A 21,871-nucleotide genomic window follows, 5' to 3' on the forward strand; every position below is an offset into this window, starting at 1 on the left:
AGCAAATACTTGTTCAGCATGTCACAGTATTGATCTTTCTGCAGGTAAATAAGATGGCGGTTTACAGCCATTAACCGCTTCATTAAGCAATGCAAACTTCATACCTAGTGACAGGATTTGTACCGTCCAGCACTACATTCAGAGGGTGGGTGACAGGGACCGTAGTGAAGCAAGGGCATTTTGGTGAGTAGTTGCAAAAGAATTCACAGAAGGGTTCAGGTGGGAAGGGACTTCTGGAGGTCATCTAGTCCACCCCCTCTGCTCAAGCAGAGCCAGTTGCCCAGGACCATGTCCAGTTCGGTTTTGAACATCTCCAAGGATGGAGACTCCACAACCTATCTGGGCAACCTGTGCTAGTGTTTGACCCACCCTTACAGTAAACAAGTGTGGTTATCTGTGTTCAGATGGGATTTCATATGTTTTAACTTGTGTTCATTGCCTCGTGCCCTGTTGGTGGGCACTACTGAGGAGTGCCTGGCTCCCTCTGCTTCCATTCCATGAGGTGTTCGTGCACATAGATTAGATCCCTCTGAGCCTTCTCTTCTCCAGGCTAAACAGCCCCAGTTCTCTCCGCCTTTCTTCATGCTCCAAACCCTCCATCATCTTCGTGGCCCATCCCCGGACTCTCTCCAGTATGTCCATGCCTCTCTTGTACTGGGGATCCCAGCACTGGACACAGCACTCCAGCTGCGGCCTCACCAGCACTGAGCGATTTCCCCAAGAAGTCCGAATAAGGTGCATTCTGCCAGCACTGAAAGAAGGGCCTATCCAGGGTAAAAAAAAAACCTCACAAAAATTCCTCCTTCTTGGGAAATGTGGTTAAGTATATATACTGATGGAAAGGAATAATAGGTTTAAATATAGTGGATTTGAAATGAATGTGATGCTGTTAAGTCATTCTTAAGTAAAAGCTACACACTTTCACATGAATCATCCTAATTGAACATTTAAGAAGTGTAGTGAAGGAAGCCACGCACTATGAGTCTGATATTCTGTTACTACTCGATACTAAATCCTCAAAACCAACATGCGTGCAGACAGTAGCAACGCAGGCCGTGGTATTGCTGAGCTGGAAGGGCTGTTCAGCTCCTGTGGGCTGTAGCATAGTGAGAAGCGCAGTACCGCTGTAACATACTTCAGACACTGGACAACTTACCTGAAATACAATTTAAATGATGTGACAAGCAAAGTGAATAAACGCAACCATGCCTCTCTGCTTATAAATAGTTTTTTATTAGAATGCAGCAGTGACTGTCAGAAATAACATTTTGATCATCTAATTTTACAGTGAAAAGACATTGTGTTGTGAGGTTCTCATTTCTTGCCCTTTACTGTATTTGGGCATTTGGGGTAATATCCAAGTTTAGAACAGCATTGTTATAACTGAAAATAAGGCAGTTTCCTACAGGTTCTTTCGCATGGGATCAGTTAAAATGAAAACATGTTTAAAACTGAATGATCATACTTATTTTTTCCCCACTATGATAAAAACACATACCTGTATTTCTCAAGAGCTGTAGTTAACATTCATCCATAAAGAAGAAGTCTTGCTTAAGGCACAAGAAAACAAGTATTTTCTTCATAAATGTTACAGGTTTGTTTGAGGCACAGAGATAAATGCACTGAATGACAATTTCTGTCTTTGCTAGATTCAGGTGAATAAGATGGTTAAGTCACTGAAAAGAAGCCCTACGAAAACAAAAACTAGTTTTGTTCATACTGACTCATGAACGCGTGTAAAATATAGATAATCTGCAAGTAGTAATCCGGCCACCGTTTGAGAAAAGTAACACCGATCTGTGTTGTAATTTATGAGAATGTATGTTTTTGAAAGGTTCAGAAGTCAGTATGTATTCACTTTCAATTTTTTTAAAAGATGCAAGTTTCTAAAGGCCACAAAACCATGGTGTTAGGATATTTATTTTAGCAAGTGGTGACCTAGAGACCATGTCCTGCAGCATGGTATTCCTGAGGAAGCAGAATAGCTTTTTTAAATTTCCCTGAGATTTACTGATTTGATAGCCACTCAAACTCCAGTGGTAAAACAGTGGGAGCAAATCTGTATCATTATAAACAATACAGAAACACCTAAAATCCAATTCCTCGTTACATGCTGAATGCCTTCCCAGACAAACACAAAAAAAACCAAAATTAAAAATCAGAATTTTGTTCACTTTTTTGATCATATAGATTTTACAGGGAAGGTTTTTACCTCTTCTCCCACCAAAGGCCAAAGATTTGAGTGAAAGAGAGAGAGAGTGGGGAAAGACAACAAGCAATCACTTTGGAATTCAGAAGTGTTTAGAAATGCCAAGTTTGTTAGTCAGAAGGAATGAAGTGAGGGAATGGATGGGGAGTACAGAAGTAGTGCTTAATCATGTACACAATAAAAGATTTTGAAGGACAAGGGGTTTTTCCATGCCTTTCTAATTGTATTGAGAAATGCACTAAAATCCTCTTCCATGAGAACACAGAGCACTACAGCAGCGCTGAACGTGCTTTATACATTTCTTTAAGCCTTGTATTTGCCAACATGTTCACGAGCTATGATCATCCTTTGAATCTGAGCAGTTCCCTCATAAATCTGAAAAGAATTGCAATAATGTTAGTTGATCATTTTTTAAAATATTTTAACAGGTCCTTCTACACTTGTAAACCTTCATAGCACTAATCCAATGTGGATTGGGATGTGCAGACAGACAGAGAAAACAAAAAATTTGAGTGTGGCTTAACTAACTACAGTGGGCTAAATGCAATAAACCACATACAAGATATTGAGAGGCAGTCTTGTTCTCTCAGATGCTCTCATCAAAACTCAATAAGGTTCTCATGAAATTAACAGACATAGTGGGTGAAGAAGGATGGGGAAAATGTCTTATCTGGTGAAGAAAATACATAACTTAGGTTTTACAAAGTAGGTTTTGAAACAGTGGGTGGAGGGGAGGCGGTGACCTGTGCTGAAAGTATTGTATTTTCTTTGACTAGCCTTTCAAGGCCATAGCAAATGCTTGCTTTCATCCATTTAACACCACTGCTCCTTCTTAACTAGTACTCTCTTCAACACAGTATTTCTTTTTTTATTTCTTTTTTTTTTTTTTTTAACCATGTATTCTTGCATTTTCCTCTAGAAACATTCTGCATCTTCCCTCTGTTCTGTTTGGCTTGCTGGCAGCAAAGTCAGAGATACACAACAAAACACATATGTAGGTCTAATGCCATATACTCCACAGGTACAGTGCAACGTGATTCAAGGGCAGCATAGTTTAGGGGTTTAAGTGTTTCAGCTCCCATTTACAGACATTTTATAGGGATGGCCAGTGGACTACGGGAATGATATCTCTGTGTGTGTGTGTGTATATCTCAAAAGACAGGAAAGGTGATGGTGATTACCTGGGATGTATTAGAAAGTGTGGGACCTGGGCATGATGTAAATGGTATAGAATAAGGGGTAGACACTGTCCTGGTTTCAGCTGGGATAGAGTCAATTTTCTTCCTAGTAGCTGGTATGGGGCTGTGTTTTGGATTTGTGCTGAAAACGGTGTTGATAATACAGAGGTGTTTTCTTTATTGCCGAGCAGCGCAAGTGCAGCAGTGACCTGACCTGAGCTGGCTTTGGTGCTCAATAACTCCCTGCAACACACCACCTCTCCTGTCCTGAGTGACCACCATAACAGATGTTATCATTACTTCACTTCCCACTTCTGGTGCAGAAATTTTAAACCAGCTGTTTTTCAGTAGCAGTGACTTCTTATACCTCTGAAAGGATTGTGGCCCAAGGATAAACCCACGCTGGAACAGGTGTACCTCAGAGCGACTGTGGCTAAGCCCATGCCGCAGCAGGTATACCCCTGAAGAGACTGCGGCTCATAGATAAGGCTCCACTTGGAGCAGGTACAACCCTAAGAGACTGCAGTCTGTGGATAAGTCCAAGCAAAGAAGGAGGGCAAGAGGGAGTCAAGATAAAGATGCTGAATATATTAGGGAACTGAGAAGACATATTGTCTATTATCCTAATAGATGACGATATCCTTATTATCCTAAAACTTGCTTTGGCAAATTGCTCCAATGCATGCAAATTCACTTTCTCTGTAGTCACAAAATAGGGATAATCTTACCAAGAACCTTACAAAGCTTTTCAAAAATAAAGACGCTAGAACCTGCAGTCATGCTAATTTTTTGGTTCAGAGGAAATGGTTCATTCTCAAAGTGAATTCTCTGCTGCTGCTTACCCCATATCTAAATTACTTGCTGATGAAACTCAAGTGTAAAGACATCAAAACCCACAGCCTTCTTAAGTAACCATGAGAGAGGTTTTGGTTTATAAGCCAATGGAAGTAGTTTCAAGCATCACTGACAATTAAAGAAGGGAAGTTTTCCGAATTTGAGAAACTAAGAGTTTCTATCACAGTAGCCTAGATTTGTAGCCAGACAGAACCCCAGAGCAAAGTGTGGACATGTAAGAATGTTACCAGTAAACACAGTAGCACAATTGTGTCATACTCAAATATATGGAAGAAAAGAACAGGTGGAAGACAAAGTTTCTGTACATGAAACAAATGGCCAAAAGCATATACCATCTGGAATTAGGCAGTAATATAGGGAAGCATAATCAAGAGACATGGATGAAATAATTGTAAAGACAAAAGCCTTTCCTGTATTCTTTTGGGGAAGAAGGGGAACAGAAAAAACACCAAAAATGTAATACTAAATCTGATTAATTTGAACAATTTAAAAAAAATAAAAAGTCTGCCTAGCCATGCATTCGTGGTGGGTCAGTGTAATGGAAAATCTACATAACTGGGATCCTGTAAAATCAATCTCAACTTTCAAATAAACTTCTAACCCTCCCACCCTCTTTCTCTAGAAGAGCATGGAACCTGACAGGAAAAAAGCCCAATCATAACAAAGTTCAATTATTCATTCATTTCCTCACTTGCAGGAGTGCAATTAGGACTAAGAACCTTTAGAGTCCAAAACAGTAGTCTTCTATCCTTAGACAGAGAAAAATTCTTGGCTAGTGAGAATAGTTTTAATTAAAAAGTCAGCTGTAAGAGAAATTTCAACTACCTAGAATCTTAAGAATAACAGCTATTATAACTAACATTACAGATTGTGGTCCATATGCATTTCTTGATACCTATTTTGACACGTTTTATCTATTCATTATTAATGTCAGAGGTGAAAAGATAACTATTAGTGTTTTTGCTAAACATAATTAAATCATTCTTGCTGAATAAAGAACTGTAGCATAGTGTATGCTAAGAGAAGAATTATGACATGGCATAATTTCTTGGTAATAATACTGCAGAAAAAGATCTGGGGATTATGGGTGGCTATGGGCTAAACATGAGTAAATATGAGTATGCTTTGTTCTTTTGGGGGGGGGGGGCAGGGGGAAGCTAATCGCTCCAGGTTGCGCCACACTTCTGTTAATACAACATATGCAAGATAATTAATGCATGATACTCAGTGCTGGTGATATCTCAACTGAAGTAATCTGCCCACCTTACGATACCAAAGTTTCAGACAGAAGGTTTAGAGCACAGCAAGAAGCGATGAAGAGAACAGCGTTATACATAAACCATCTCCACTTACAGAATACCAAAGCAAGCATTGGTATTTTGATCACTGTTTTCTACAGTGCTTTCTTCTAAGAGTTCAAAAGCTTCAAAAGGAGGAGTCCAAGAATTTCCAAGAGTTACCACATCAGAAAAACAAAACCACACCACTAAATTTATTTCTCCTGTGTAGGCTGTTGATCTAATGCAAAGAGTTTTGTATGCAAGAATTTGCCTGATTTGAATGCCCCTTCTTTAAATGGCAGGATTATTGCTCTCATCTTCAAAATTTTTTTAATATGTGTACATTGTGATTTCAAATAAGTAGCCATTAGTTTATTTTATATAAAATGTATGCATTACTATAAAGATCACATTCTCTCTTTTACTCACCTGGTAGATTTTAGCATCTCTCATTAGTTTTTCTACAGGATATTCAGTATTAAATCCGTTTCCTCCAAAAATCTGCACTGCGTCTGTAGCTACTTGGTTTGCAACATCACCTGCGAATGCCTTCGCAATGGAAGCATAGTAGGTATTCCTGCGGCCAGCATCGACTTCCCACGCAGCTCTTTGGTAAGCCATCCTAGCCAGTTCCACTTTCATTGCCATTTCAGCAAGCATGAAAGACACCGCTTGGTGCTACAAATGATGAAATAAACTAAGTTAACATTGCCTGCTTAAAATTCTATGACATCCAAGAAGAATATAGTCTTCTTAATTTCTTAATTTGCAAATTCAACACACTCAGGAAATTGTACTTGAGGAAATTCTACAGAATTTGGATCAGGCACTCAACTGTATGTTGAATTAGACTTTCAAGTTTTTAATTCTAAAATACGCTTAGTCACAGGGATTAGGTATTGAATTATGAAGTTGTGCTTTACTTTTCATGAGATCTGTATTTAGCTTGCTGTTTATTCGTATTTCTTAAAACCTGGTAAGCGGTGTGATTGGCAATGTTTTCTGTTAATATTAATACTGTGAGTCTTGTTCCATGTACCTCACAGAGGTTTTTTCCTTCCCCGAAAATCCCTGTTCATTAGAGTTGAAGAACTTAAGTATATCCTGACAGTACATGAGTTTCAGAGTTCTGGGTGGAGTTTTCTTTGTGATTTTACTATTATCATCAATAAGTTATAGAAGAATCCCAGGAGTTACTGTATAGCTAGATTTACTTAGATAGTGCTGACCTATATACTTGAAAACCCAAGCAATGGCAGAGATATAAGAAATCACACATCCTAAATATCAAGGAACAACCTTGAAAATTCACTAGTAGTACATCTGGTATGAAAACACAGCTTTTTGATATATTTATTTTTATATCTTTAACTTACTTCAACAATTGGTTTCCCAAAGGTTTTTCTCTCCAAAGCATATTTAGTAGCTTCATCAAGTGCTCTTTTTGCTAACCCTACAGCGCCAGCTGCTACCTGAATAAAATATAGCACAGAATGAAAATCAGAAATTCCTGTTATATTTTTTAAGTAACTTATTTCTGATACTTACGGGTGGTCTGGTCTTATCAAAAGCTCCCATTGCGATTTTAAAGCCAGCTCCCTCAGCTGTTAATACATTTTCTTTCGGAACTCTTACATCTTCAAAGACAATACCTCTTGTATCAGAGCAGCGCTGACCCATATTCATTTCCTGAAAAGGGAAGTTTACAGAGGTGCAACCAAATTGGATTCTTCCAAGGTACACCACGTTTTCATTCTTTAGTTTACTCGAAGCATAAAGTCAGCTTTTTTTGCCCCCCAAACACTTCAGTTTTATCTAAAAATCACCATATATACAACAAATACTAGTCTTGCATTTACAGACCAGCATGCCCTTAATTTGTCAAAGCTGGGCAGTTTACTTTCTCTGTATGTGAAATAAATTCTGTAGCTGTAATCACTCGTTTGTCTTTTTCTAGTTCAACTACATCCTTTGAGATGGGAGAAGAAAAAGTAAAGAACCTAATATGCAGGCAGCAGTAAAATACAGCTGTACTACAAACAAAGAAACAAAAACCCGAGATTTTCAAGTTTTCAGATTCCTTTCCTAATGTTCAATGTCTAGTTTTGCCTGCTACTAAAAATAATACTTTGTTTTCTTTCTTTTTTTTTTTTACCCCCCCAACCCAAAAGAAAACTAGCACCAGTGTCTCCAAGGCCTATTCCTTGAGCAGGAGTAGCTAAAATTAAAGCACACCGTGTGTTTATGGTTAAATTTGTCCACCTTGCTTCTTACACTTGCAAGGCATACTACTTCACATTAACTGGCACTTGTCAATTCAATGGTTCTCAAAGATTCTTTTGCAGCTGTGCAAAGTCATCTTACTTTAGACCATCTTATATTATTCAGTATGTCTTACGAATAGTTTCTGTATGCTGTGAAAATGAAATGATCATTGTACATGAGTACATGAAAATGTTCAGTGGCTTAACAGTCTTTTTTCTTTAATGGCAATTTGTTGCATTATTTGTTTAGAAGCTAATAATAATTCCTGGCTTGTCAAATCAGAGATGTACTCTTCACCTTTCTTCCAATTTGGATTCCAGGGCTATTTGCTTCCACAATGAATCCAGTAAAGGCTTTACTTGCAGGAGCTTTTGGATCTGGATTGGTACGAGCTAGCAAAAAATACCTAGTGTAAAACAAAGACGAGGGGAGTCAGTTTATCCTCACAATTAACAATCAGATACTTTTTTAGCTAACGTTAAATGTTTTTATGTGTGTTCGTACCATATAATAAATCTATCAATAAGTTAATGTCCTGTTTATGTTCCTAGTAGCTGGTACAGTGTGTTTTGGATGTAGTGTGAGAATAATGTTGATAACATGCTGATGTTTTAGTTGTTGCTAAGTAGCGCCTATCTTAAGTCAAGGATTTTTCACTTTCCCGTGCTCTGCCAGCAAGCAGGTGTGCAAGAAGCTGGGAGGGAGCAAAGCCAGGACAGCTGACCTGAACTAGCCAAAGGGGTATTCCATACCATAGAACGTCATGCCCAGTATATAAACAGGGGGGGAGTTGGCCGGGAGGGGCGGATCGCTGCTCAGGCATCGGTCAGCGGGTGGTAAGCAACTGCATTGTGCATCACTTGCCTTTTCTTGGGTTTTAGTTATCTTTTTTTTTTTTGTTATATTCCTTTTCATTACAATTATTATTATTATTGTTAGTATTACATCTTATTTTACTTTAGTTATTAAACTGTTCTTATCTCAACCCACAAGTTTTACTTTTTTTTTTTTTTTTCCGATTCTCCTCCCCATCCCACTGGGTGGGGGGAGTGAGCAAGCAGCTGCGTGGTGCTTAGTTGCTGGCTGGGGTTAAACCACGACAGTCCACAACCCTTTTTTCTTGGCCCTTCCAAAAAAAAAAAAAAAACTGAGAGGGAGCAAGAGAGAGGAAGTGTCAGTGCACCTCTTACCGCAAAAGTCAAGATTTAATTAAATTCCTTCAGATCAACATGCAAATGTTCTCCACCTTTTCCATGTATTGTAAGTCTTAATATTACAATCAGCTTCACAAATAGTACAAAAGAAACCTATTCACAGCACATACATAAAAATTATTGCTCAGGAAATACAGTATTGCATGCAAAATGTTATGTTATCCTCTTGATTTCAAATATCTTAATTTTATTCATCTAAGCTGTAAATAAGTTTTTTTCTGTTAGAAATTAAAAAGTTGTAAATCACATTTATGGTGTTCAGTAACATCAAAAGATAGCTGGTAGATTCTCTTTGATGGTTCTGCCTTGAACAAGCAAATAAATAATGAGAAAATTCAACTTTATACATAAATGTATAAAGTTTTTCCTCTTGAATTAAAAAGAATTTATGTGTTGGGGATGAGCATGACCTTATGTGAGACATGATGAAAGAAGTCTATATTGTAAAGCACCTCCATAGACACCACAGCAAAATCTGGATTCTTTGACAGTTGGAAAATGTCTTCCCTTAAGAAAATAAAATGTAACACCACAATCCTAGAACTCTTCTATCTTCACTAAAAGTGAGAGATGTTTCTAGTAGAATCAGAAGCAACTGATCTCAGTCACCACACCCACAAAGCAAGGTCGGTGGTAACATGAGCCTCGTGAGTACTTTGCAAGTTAATTTTTACTGTTGCTGCCCTTCCCTGAAGAGAAAGCAGAATTAATTTTGTTTGATAGCAGCAAAAATTGAGGGCATTCTTGAATGGAGTTGTCATGCATGTTATTTTTAGGCATTGCACAGCACTGAGACTGCTTTCTTATACCTTGTCCTGATAAACTGGTCACCGATTAAAGTGTACTGTGGTGAAACATAATGGATGTTCAGATTCATAACAGATCTTTAAAGAAACACTAGTATCTAACTTGGGGACACACATACACGTCAGTATAGAACAGAATAACAGAAAATGTAACGTGAGTCAAAAGTCAACACACCAGTTTGCTTTCCCACCATTTGTGATCCACATCTTCTGGCCATTAATAACATATTCATCTCCTTTCTTCTCAGCCTTTGTTTTTATACCAGCCACATCAGAGCCTGCTCCAGGCTCTGTTACACAGTAAGCCTAAAAGAAAAAAAAATGCAAAATCTTGAGGAATAAAAGTTCTGTTTTTAAGCAACCACGAATTATTGCAGAATTACGTGCACCAAACTGATCTGTAAAAGTTTTAAGTGAACTGCACGGAAAACCCCAAAATACTACATCAAAAAAACCCAACAACTGTCTGAGGAAGAATCCAAACATGTATGGGTTAATTTTCCTTATAAATCCATAATAATACTTAAAATTGTCTTTTAATGATAAAAAGAACCATTCTGTAACTTTTAATAAGTCATCACTTCTGTATGCTTCACAAACTCTGATATGAAAGCTGAGGATCTTTCAAATCTGAAAATAAGAGCACAGAGTAACACTTTATGGTTACTGTGCTCTTCATTTTATGAGGCTTAATTGTTCAGATTTTAATGCATTGCATATGAATCTTTACTTCTTTCTATGTAGCAAATACAGCTTAGATAATATTTAAGATTCATAAATGCAGTTTAATGCCCATCTGAGCTGAGTTTGTGCTCATATAAACCTTGCATTTTTCTTAAACTCCTACACCTTCTCTTGAAAGGGATATAAAAGGTATTAATTTTCAGTAAGTGACTTAGGATGGTTTTCCAGGTAATATCTTCTATTTGCTTATTGAATGCATCTAATTCAATATTCCTTGACTTTCAGTAAATGCCACTGTTTATTTACAAACCAAAACAGGCTATGTTGAGAATAGATATCAGTGTTTTAAAAAAAAAAACAAAACAAAAACATGATTAATACGATTTAGGAACAGTCTACAGTGTTCCTAAATTATACTTACACACATCATTGGTTCCTCTGTCATTCTTCCTAAATATTTTTTCTGCTGCTGCTCATTTCCTGCAATGATTACTGGCATTTGCTGGAAGAAAATATTTAGACCATTAATCCATCTTTTTAAAGGGCACAGACTCTAGTTTAAAGGAGGTAAGAAAAGACAGAACTTACCCCTAGGGAGTTCGCCTCAATGGCAGTTTGAACCCCCGTACATCCATAAGCTAGCTCTTCTGTAATAAGGCATGCTTCAAAACTGCCAAGGCCAAGACCACCTGCAGTTGAAATATTTCATTGACTAAAATGAGTGTAAAGTGGAACATATTAGTGATTTACAAAAATTAATTATCAAAAACATATTCCCCCATGTACATTTGATTGTGCACTGTGTTTGATTAGACGTTCCCATGCAAGCTTTTTAAATAAGGTTTTGTCAGATTAATAACGTGATTTAAAAATTACATTTCACAGTTCCAGAGTGATTGTGTGCTTGATGTGGGACAAGTTGCACAAAATGGCAAGAATGTACCACTAGGATCTTTCGACTACTTTACATCTGAGAATTTCCTTGAGAGTCCTTGGGAAGCAGAGAAAGGGCCACAAGGGCTCCTGAGCTACCACAGCACTTGAGAATAAAATAAAGTGTCCATATCAGTTAGAAAATCAACCCAGTAACCTGTTTCTGACAGAAGCCAGCACTTTGAGAAGTGCATTTATTTGTATAAAAATACAATAACAATACAGCAATACTTCCTCAAAATATTTTTCCCAGCCTTCAGGTGACTTCCTCAGCCAAAAGTATCTTGGGTATCTTTGTTATGCTAACCCTTGACAGACATTTCTTCTGTGAATTCGCCCAGTCTCTTTTTGAACCTACGTACTATTTTAGCATTGATGTCATCCAGGGGCAATGTGTTTCACGTATTAACTAAACACTGCGTGTGGAACCATCTCCTTTCATTTATTCTGAACCTGCTGTCTGCTGACTTCATCTGATGCCTTCTAGTTGTACTGAAGGGGACAATGAGCTGTCAATCCCTTTTCGCACTCTCCATGACGCTGGCATTTTAGGTATTTCTCATACAGAAGCTCTTCTGTATCTTTTATCATCTTTGTCATCCTTTTAGGAAACTCCTCCATTTCCACAATACCCTTTTGAGGTGGAAGGATCAGACTGCATAATGAATTAATTTCTTCATTCCCTTCTTAATTTCTGACCTTAAATTTATAGTTTTGACCACTTCTGGGCATTATGCTGACATCTTCACAAAACTATATATTATAACCCCCAAAATCTCTTTTTTTCACAGGTAGTAACTAGTTCAGAAGACACCATTTTATCTGGGAAGTTTGGATTGCTTCTTTCCTTTCTTGTGTGCATCACTTTTCCTGTTTTGAATTTCATCTGCCATTTTAACAGTCACACAGTTTCACGACCTTCTCCTACAGCTCTTCGCACCAGCCTGATCTTTTCTATACTGAATGACTTAGTATTATCAGTAAACTCTATGACCTCACTATTGACCTCCTTTTCCAGATTATTTATGGATATGCCAAATAGCACAAGCACCAGCAAGACTGTGCTGCTGATTTTTCCACTATGAAACCTGATGATTTTTCATTTGTGAAGTTCAAGCATTTTATACCAACCAGGCATCCCTAGTTCACACAGTGCTTAGCTACTGAAGGTTGGACTAGATGATCTTTAAAGGTCCCTTCCAACCCAAACCATTCTGTGATTCTAGGATTCTCCTTCAGAGAACTCCAATTATTTTTTGTGCCACGACTTCCTTTTAGGAAAACCCTTCTCTAGCACATCATGTTTATGTGTGTCCACTGTATCTGTACTTCATCTTACTTGCTCTTAATTTACATGGTATATCAGGCTTACCGGTATATATTTTCCCAGCTCTCCTTTGCAGACCTTGTAAAGCAATGGTGTCCAATTTGTCACTTAGAAGTTTTAATTTAATAACCAAGTGATTATACATTGCAATAGTCCACCTATTTCAGCCTTGAGTTTCCCTAGAATTTGTGGCTGAATAAATGTGATCCTCACAATTGCTCCTTTTATCTCTTTGTTCCTTAACCTTGTTTATTAAATTTTTGATACCCTCTGATAAGTCTTAAAAAAACCCAGGGCATGCTGTGGACATTTCCCCAACTTCGTTTTCAAGTCGTATATATATGTAAAAAAAGAAAATCTAAACTTTAACGTTTTTTCCATGGTTAGTCATATACCTAAGCACTGCAAAGCACTGCTCTACTGCACCTCATCTAAACTGGAAAACTGTCCTTCTGGAATAAACTCTTAAATTGCTCCAGCCTGTGTCAGAGACTAGATCAAAATAAGACCTTCTAATTTCTCTGCCTCATCAGCTGACAGAGTGCACCAGGGGAACATTAGGCAGTTGTAATCATGGTAGAAAATCTGGTCATAAGTTACTAAATCATGATCTAATTTGTTGCCTGATTACATCCACCCTAGGCACCAGACCTGCCTACTGATTAAATTTAGATTATTCAAGTACGCAACTGTTCATTTTATACAGAATCCATAATTACACATATAAATCTCCTCTAAGGCCTTTTCTTTGTTTTATTTTACAGATTAAAAAGAATGTTTACTTACCACAGCTTTCTGGTATGTGTGAATTTATAAGACCAAGTTCCCAAGCCCGTTTTATGAGCGGAAGAGGATACTGAAATAGACAGGGAAAATCACCGTCTGATTCATCACAGTTAACATTTTAAATTTTACACAGGTTAAGACAAAAATCTATTTTTTCCCCTACTGTATGGTAGATTTACCTCTCCAGTTTTGTCATATTGTGCAGCAACAGGAATAATTTCCTCCACAGCAAATTTACGAGCGGTAGCTTGAAACTCTTTCTGTTCATCAGTAAGTTCTATTAAAAAAAAAAGGTAAAAAAAAAAGTCATAAACTTTGCCAGTTGTCAGACTATGAGAAAAGAGAAAACAAGTCTCAGTTCCTTCCAGGACAATCCAAACCGCCAGGACCCACCTTGCGGGGCCTCTCCAGAAACCAAAGCAGCTCAACTTCCTCTCTCTCTCTAGAGAAAACCTCCACTGATCTCTAATCAACGCGTACAATGCACGCACTTACTTCTGACAAAATTATTCAAAACATATTGAAAATGGAGTAGGAAGTGCTATGTAACATAACATGTATTACCAAAAGAAATGAGAAGCATGCTGTGCTGATTACATGAAGGAGGAGATGGAGGCAGATAAGTGTTCCTTATTTGACAATTCTGGCTACTCAGTTTCAAACATCTAGCTGCTGACCCACTAAATTTGCTTTTACATATATAATATGCCAAGATGAGGATGAATTTCTTTATAATGTTTCTTTATAACCAAGTTCAACTAAGACTACATACAGTTATTTTAACATTTTAAAAGCCAGTGTGACATAATTATTCAAAGCTAAGACAACTTTGGCAATAAAAAAAGCTCAAGACAGACATTAGTTAAAAAAAGAAGAAAATCTCATAAATATCACACACATACCTAGCTTTCCTGAGCTGGAGAAGAAAGTAATTTTGGTTTTTGAATACTTTTTAAAAAAACAGTAGAAATCTATTCAGAATAAACACCTTCATTGTAAATTCATACTGAACTGCAATACAGTTGTTTTGGGTTTTTTTCTTCCTAATTCTGCAATTTGTCCATAACGGTTATATTTCTTTCAAAACCTGCAATACTTACCAAAGCTAAAGCCAGCTCCAGGTTTGCTTACACGTACGTTTTGAGCAGGATTACTAGAACGTGATCTCCATCCATGCCCTGCAATTGTTCGGAGCATCTGCTAAAGAAAAAAAGAACACGAGGTGCAAGATCTTTGCAGCTGAAGTCTCATAAAGCTACTGGCCTGACTGCAGCACAGCTGCACAACAAAGCACGAAGAACACAGGCAATAATAGGTATCAACACAGTGAAAAAAAGTATTTTCAGAGAATACTGAAAACATCTATACAGTTAAAAGGTGAAGAAATGCAGGAAGACCACTGCTAGGCATAGAAGCACTAAGTGAGTGTATTAATAGTTCAGGATTCTATTTTCCAGTAGGCAATATATTATTCATTTGGAGTTTTCACAACCCACAGCCATTGCAAAATGGTATGTTGCTTTCTGACCTAAATTTTACTTTCTTGCCTAAGCTTTCTTACCTAACTGCTACCAGTTAGGTAAATGTAGAAATGTTACATAGAAAAAGAAAACAATCAAACAATACCAACAAACACCTAGAAAGACCTCAATCCTCCCAAACGTTTTACACCTTATTTTATCTGGTAACAGACAAGAAGAAGATGAGGTTGAGAAAAAGCCAGGTAATTGTAATCATGTTTGGGTTTTACTTTTTTTTTTCCTTAAGGATGATCCAGTCATATATAGCTTTGCCACCAAAAAGTTTTGTCTGAACTAGAGAAAGTCTTGAATTCAAAATAACGCTAAAGGTGATACCCTACATGAAAGAGGCTATCAAGTTTATGCTAGAGAACTTAAGTCTATCGTGGTTTTCATACTTGAGTGGTGCGCAAGGTCAACACTGAAGTTTACTCTGAAAAAACCAACACTCCCTCCAACAAATGGACATATGGATTGGATGGGGGGGTTTCATACCTGGAGGTGGCACAAACGGGTGACAAAGGACCGCAGTTCACAACATGCAAGGGTTTGGTCGAGCACCTGCCTGCTCCATCAACCTCCCTGTTGTCTGACTCGGTGGATTCAGCAACAAGTCACCGGTGGCCATGCTCAAACCCAACTCCTCGCGCATTACACCAGCTCTGCCACCGTCAGAAATGCCACCGCAACCGCAGCGCGATTGTTGGTGGGGGTTGAACTCCAACCACCGGTGCCCAAAGCGTCGCCTTCAATCTGCGAGGGACCGGCTGCCGTCCGGTGGAGCCGCCTTCTCTGGCCGCCGCTGCCACAGCGACGCTTTGGGCAGGTGGCCGCGTCCCGCCGGGGGACACTGCTGCTGCCCGAGGGACACAGCTGCCCGGCCGCTGTGACCCAGCGCCCTTCACCTTTCCCCTAATTCAGGAGTGACTCTGGAAACAGGGGAGTGGGAAAAGGGCTGGTGTAAACACGGGAGTGCCTGAGCTGTGAACCCTTCGTACTGTCTACTGGGAGGTTATCGGTTGTTCGATAACTTCTTATATAAGGAATATTTTTAATTCCTAACAGGAAGGATAGTACTTCAGAAAACAGCTTTTATAGACCACGTATTAAAAAACGCCAGCGGCAGCGCAGCCAGGTACGCGTCAGGAGAGGTAACAACGAGGCCGTGAGAGGAAGCAGTGGCCCGGGGGGCCGCCTGCAGGCCTGGCGGCCGGCTGGAGCGTGGGCCGAGAGCCGCCGGCGTCGGGGCTGGCAGCGCCCGCCCGGGCCCTGACGCCGACGGCTGCGGCACGGCCCCCGCCCTCAAGCCGGCAGTTACGGCAGGCGGCAGCCGGGCTCCCCCCGAGGCCTCCAGCGCCCCGTCCCGTCCGCCCCCCCGGCCGCCAAGGCCCGTCCCGGCCGCTCACCCGGCTGGCTCCGAACGCGGACATCTTGGGGAGGGCGCCCGGCGGCGGCGGAGGCTCCCGGCAGTGCCCGGGCGGGCGGGTCAGGCCGGGGCGGGCAGCGGGGGGGCGGCGCCGCGGGAGGCCTGCGGGGCCCGGGCCTGCCCGCTCTGCCCGCCCCGGCCTGGTGGTTTCCGCCGGCAAAGGCCAGGCCCGGCGGCGGCTCTCGGCTCCCCCCCCCGCCCCAGGCTGAAGGGGCGTTTATGCCCGTCATTTGCTGCGGGCTCCGCAGCTTTTCGCCTGCTAGCTCTCCGGAGCTGCTTCCAGCCGCCCACGTCTTCTCCCTGTCAGCGGAAACGTCCCTCCAGCCGCTCTGCTGTATTTTAGCCCCCACGGGATCATAAACCCGGTTTTTGGAGGTGTACCTGTCAGGGTTTTTCCCTTCTCTGCACGAAACAATTTTCATTTCCCTGCACGGTGTGTGCCTGGAGTTGGCCTCATTCCGGTAACGTTTGGGCTCGTTACCACAAGAGAACAAAATCGACTGGCATGGCTAGGCTTTTAAAATTCGTTTTTAGTACAAACATGAGCTTTAATGCCATTCTGCATTTGAGACACCATAGTGATGTGTACGGGGTGGATAGTGGTGTAAAATGCCCTCATGAATGCTCCTGGTTCTGGCTGTACGCTGAAGCAAAAGCATCGATCTTGCAAATTGTCTGCAGTGCTGTGAAATACACTTTTTTGAATATTATTCCTTCATTGGATTAAAGCAGTGTTATTTCAGGCTTTATTAAAATAACACTTTCAAGAGAAATAGCTACTTTGATTTCTCTGTGACCAGCCTTTTTTGGTATGAAATTTTTAACAGAATTGCCAAAATATAAAGCCCTTGTCTGAAAGCTGGATTTTGGATAGCGTTTTATTTTGCATAACAGGTCAAAGTAAGGTGTGCCAAATATTTTTAGCACCGTTATTGCCTTGGTGTGTTTGATTCTTGATTGCTTGGTTTGTTACTGACAGCTCTGAGTATTGATTTTGTACTTAATGCAGCAGAAAAACTTCAGTAGGAAGCTAGCCGTGTAAGTTATTTTTTGGCACACGTATCAGCAGATTAAAAAGAAGCTGATTGTAACCTCGCACAGGCTTTGTACTGACATGACTCCAGGCATATACTGACTGTAATGACTGCTGATTTCACTCCAATATAAGTGGATTTTTTCTCCCTGGACTTAAGGGTAGTTGAGTAACAGGTAATTTGTAACTTTACGTTATTCAAATATTTCATGAAGGTTTTAGCATGTTCTTCCTGTTTTAAATTTAGTCTCAAGCACACGGGATTGTGTGGCTTTGGGGCTTTTAAATATCAGCTCTCAAACCTGTGTTCTGTGTACCACTTTATATAGGGTTCTGCTCCATAGGTCATGTTCCTGTCTACGGTGTGGGAGTTTAATTCCTGAGCAGCCCACTTTCTATTAATGTATAATTTATCCCTTATTTGTATGGTTTCTGCATACCTCGTATCTCTGTATTCCTCAGTTGATTTATCATCACAACAGCCCTGTGATATAGAGAAATATATTCATCCCATTTTACCGATAAAGGTTTTAACAGGTTGCGGTTTTTTTTGATGGGCAGCGTGGATTTTACTCTGAGTACGCTAACTAGGATCACACACACAACACAATTCTAGAGCCAGATAGGTGGATTCAGTATTCGTATGGAAAGGTAATGGCACAGGTAATATACGCTCTCCTGGGTAACAAACAACTGCAGCTGAGTCAGGTGCCTGAACACCTGTAAGAAGGATACACTAAGGATACACTAAGGATATTTACTAGCTGCGGGAAGAGATTTAGGTACAACAGTGCTCAGAATTGAGACATTATTTCTAGGTGCCTTCAAGATTAGGATCCGTAACCCTTCGGTAAGTAATAAGCTCCATTAATTTGTGACCAATGAATGACCTGGTACGGAGGGCGGGAAGGTCCAGCTGCGGAAGGGGTTAAACTGGCTGGAAGCAGGAATGCCAGGGTGAAGTTTCCCCTGGTGATGAGATAAGAAGCAGCCTGGTCTTGCAGCTATCCTGGAATGCAAGGGAGCTCAGGAGCCACCTCTGGGCAGCAGAGCTGGGCTGGGGATGGACCCCAGGCCGGGCTGAGGGACCCCATGCCGATGCTCACAGGGTGGGTGCTGGTCCCAGTGCGTATAAGGAATCGGCTCCTGCCCCATCTGTTCAGACTCCTTGTAGAACTGCTTATGGCAGTAGGACTCTGCCCCATGCATTGCTCATTATTTCTTTTTTTATATATATATTTAAGCATAAATGTGTTCAATTCACCTCAAGGGGTACAATAAAAAATCCCCAACACTGCTAAGTATTCGGGAAAAGAGCAATATGAACAATAGCAAGGTTATCTGTCAAAGCCTGAACCACTTGAACCTTGAGTTTCAAAGTTGTTTACCTAACAAATGACAATAGGTAGAAGTTTCTATTGGGTGCATCTAGCATTTTTAGCCTTTCTTACAGAAGAAGGAAATACAGCATCTCTCTTTCCTTTTTATCTTCTTGAACTCTTTTGTAATAACTCTAATATTCCTTCCTAATTATTCCTCTGTTTACTGTTACTACAGTATAAATTATAAACTCCACAGTCCATTGCAGTGTTAGACTAGAATCCTCTCTTTTATACTAACCACCAGAATACCTGATGCTTGTTGCTGAAATGTATAAATTAGCAAGTAAACACAATAAGAATATTACATCAGAAAAAATATTTCTGTGCTGGTTTTGTCTGGGATAGAGTTAATTTTTTTCACAGTAGCTGGTATGGGGCTATATGTTATGGATTTGTGCTGAAAACTTTGTCAATAACACAGGGATGTTTTAGTTACTGCTGAACGGTGCTTACACAGCGTCAAGGCCTTTTCTGCTTCTCACCCCACCCCACCTGCGAGTAGGCTGGGGGTGCACAAGAAATTGGGAGGGGACACAGCCGGGACAGCTGACCCCAGCTGACTGAAGGGATATTCCATACCATATGACGTCATGCTGAGTATATAAAGCTGGGGGAAGAAGGAGGAAGGAGGGGACTTTTGGAGTGATGGCGTTTGTCTTCCCAAGTCACCGTTACGTGTGATGGAGCCCTGCTTTCCTGGCGATGGCTGAACACCTGCCTGCCGATGGGAAGTAGTGAGTGAATTCCTTGTTTTGCTTTGCTGGCACGTGCAGCTTTTCCCTTACCTATTAAACTGTCTTTATCTCAACCCATGAGTTTTCTCACTTTTACCCTTCTGATTCTCCTCCCCATCCCACTGCAGGGGGAGTGAGTGAGTGGCTGTGTGGTGCCTAGTTGCCAGCTGGGGTTAAACCACGACAATTTCATTCCTTAAAGTTAGCAATTCTAATCTAGGCTGAAGTGTTATTTTTTTTTAGTAGTAGTTATAAATGCCTTACAGTTTGGGTTTTTTTAATTATTAGGAACAAACAGTATTCTAGCATTTGCTAATGAATTTTAGAAATGGAAAACAACTTGAATTTTCTGCAGGGATTGATGTAGTGCAAGTTACTGAAGCTGTTGCCGTAAAAGAACATTTTAAAATTTTATTAAAATATTTTCAGGTGTATTTTTAGCTTGTTTGATTCCTGGGTATCACAAACATCACTTCATTTCAAATTTTCGATCTTTTTTTAATTATAAAGCCATATCTGCTCAAAGTCTTGGAGGCTTTTAATTTGACTACTGTATGTAAACACATCAAATATTATTACTTTTAATGTCATAAAAAAATACTGAGTTACATTTCTATGACTATCTAACATGAACTATAAAGAAAAAGAAGGGACGGATATACAGAGCTTGAGAACAAATAAAAACCATTCAGCTGCATCTGGTGATAATTTTGGCTTGTCTGGCTTTCTGAAGAAAAGGCCAGTGCAAGGCTCAAGATAGCTTCTGCATCATGCCTTAGAAGAAAGGTCACCTGTCCTGATTTTTTTCAAAGTATGATGAACTTTGCTTTAGGGTTTTTCAGGACTAGCTACTTGAAGGAACAAGTACTTACTTAGACAACTGTGGCTTTAACTTGTGTGAAATATAAATGAGTTAATCATTAAAAAAAATACAGTGCAGTACAGGCTATCTATGTGTAAAGGAAACATCCAGGACATTTTAGCACTAAATCAGTTATAGTCATAATATTGGCATATGCAGATCAGGATGCAAACCGGAGGGTCAGGGATGTAGGAGGGGGTTGGTGGGACTGTGCAAACTGGTGGAGTGGAGGGGGGAAGGGAGCTGGGGAAGGAGGGCGAGCAACGGAGGGACAGACAGAAAGGGGTGCAGAAGGGACCAGCTGTGGGTAAAACGGGGCAGTCACTGCCCTCCTTGGACAAGACCTGCCCCTGATCACCGCAGTCTGTCCTGCCTTCTTCTATCTTCTTATTACATCCTTTTTTTACCTCTCTCTTAAAACCTGCTCTTAACAATCTCTCTGTGTAATCTCACTCTCTACCCCACGTGCATGTGTGCTGCAAGGACTAAGTGCCAGCTGCTGGTGAGATCTGTGTGTGTGAGAGTGAAAACTGGTGCCACGTACTGGGGTCAGACCAGGTCTGTGGGTGCCCCTGGGCTGTGGTGTCAGCTACTGGAGTGGGGTCCCAGTGCAGCTACTGGAGCTGGTGGGGGGGTCCCAGTGCAACTACTGGAGCAAGTGGTGGTCTTTAATCTCCAGCCACTGCAGCAGGAACGGTGTGTCCCCACAACCAGCTACTGGGGGGGGACTGGCATGAGTGAGGCGAGCGAGGGGCTCCGCGCCGGCAGCTGGAGTGGGATCACGGGTCACAGCACATGTGCCTGGTGCTGGCTGCTGGGGGGGAGAGGGTCTGTATCCCCCACGCACCGGGTATGCGTGGGGTGTGTGTGGGTATTCACTAGCAAAGTTCAGGCTGGACTAGCCAGGAGCAGGGGGGCCTTGGGTCCAGGCTGGGCTATCAGGCGGGCAGGGTCTGTGCCGGTACCCAGGGGGACCCACGAGTGTGGGGTGCATGTGGGACAAGTGTGCGAATGCTGTGTGTTTGCAGTGAGCACTGAGCTGGACCAGCCAGCGAGTCAGGGACCCACGGGGTGGGTCAGAGGGCCGGGATCCGGGCAGGGGTCCTGGGCAGCAGAGGGGCTGTGCTGCTGTTCAGGGGACCCCAGTGTGTGTGTTCCTGCATGAGTGACTGTCTGTGCCAGCCCTGGAGGAGGAGGGGACGTGGCTGTGGGTGCTGGTGTGTGATGGGGGTCCTGTGTGGGGGGCTGCTGGTGGCAGTGTCTTGTCTGTGGCAGGCTGTGGGACCATCTGTCTGTGTGTCCTGTGCCTGTGTCTGTGTGTGTGTCTCTGTGTCTGTGTGTCTCTGGGACACATGCTCAGCTTCACTGCTGGTTGAA

At 41.0% G+C, this 21,871-nt stretch overlaps 1 protein-coding gene across 2 annotated transcripts; it reads right to left on the reverse strand.

Annotated features, from left to right (window-relative positions):
• Window positions 1-1,214: 1,214 nt before the first annotated feature.
• LOC127027978 (medium-chain specific acyl-CoA dehydrogenase, mitochondrial) lies at window positions 1,215-16,510 on the reverse strand. Of its 2 annotated transcripts, none has more exons than XM_050913810.1 (12): window positions 16,464-16,510; window positions 14,638-14,737; window positions 13,717-13,814; window positions 13,538-13,607; window positions 11,080-11,180; window positions 10,913-10,993; window positions 9,983-10,113; window positions 8,085-8,193; window positions 7,071-7,211; window positions 6,899-6,994; window positions 5,952-6,200; window positions 1,215-2,584 (listed from the first exon to the last, which is right to left on the reverse strand). In XM_050913810.1, exons 1-12 carry the CDS (start codon window positions 16,485-16,487, stop codon window positions 2,513-2,515), a joined length of 1,272 nt encoding a protein of 423 aa, XP_050769767.1. In that variant the 5' UTR covers window positions 16,488-16,510; the 3' UTR covers window positions 1,215-2,512. The 2 variants fall into 2 exon arrangements, with proteins under 2 accessions (XP_050769767.1, XP_050769768.1); XM_050913811.1 differs by having other exon boundaries at window positions 14,638-14,734; window positions 16,464-16,480.
• Window positions 16,511-21,871: the final 5,361 nt, after the last annotated feature.

The sequence above is a fragment of the Gymnogyps californianus genome, unplaced genomic scaffold (genome assembly GCF_018139145.2).
Source record: "Gymnogyps californianus isolate 813 unplaced genomic scaffold, ASM1813914v2 HiC_scaffold_116, whole genome shotgun sequence".
Taxonomy (NCBI): Eukaryota; Metazoa; Chordata; class Aves; order Accipitriformes; family Cathartidae; genus Gymnogyps; species Gymnogyps californianus.

Coding starts and splice junctions, on each gene's coding strand:
- LOC127027978 (XM_050913810.1), bottom strand. CDS start 16,487: ATGTCCGCGTTCGGAGCCAGCCGG. Junction 11,181..13,537: donor ACACATACCAGAAAGCTGTG/GTAAGTAAACAT, acceptor TTTCAACTGCAG/GTGGTCTTGGCCTTGGCAGT. Junction 10,114..10,912: donor CAGAGGAACCAATGATGTGT/GTAAGTATAATT, acceptor TTTTTCTTTTAG/GCTTACTGTGTAACAGAGCC.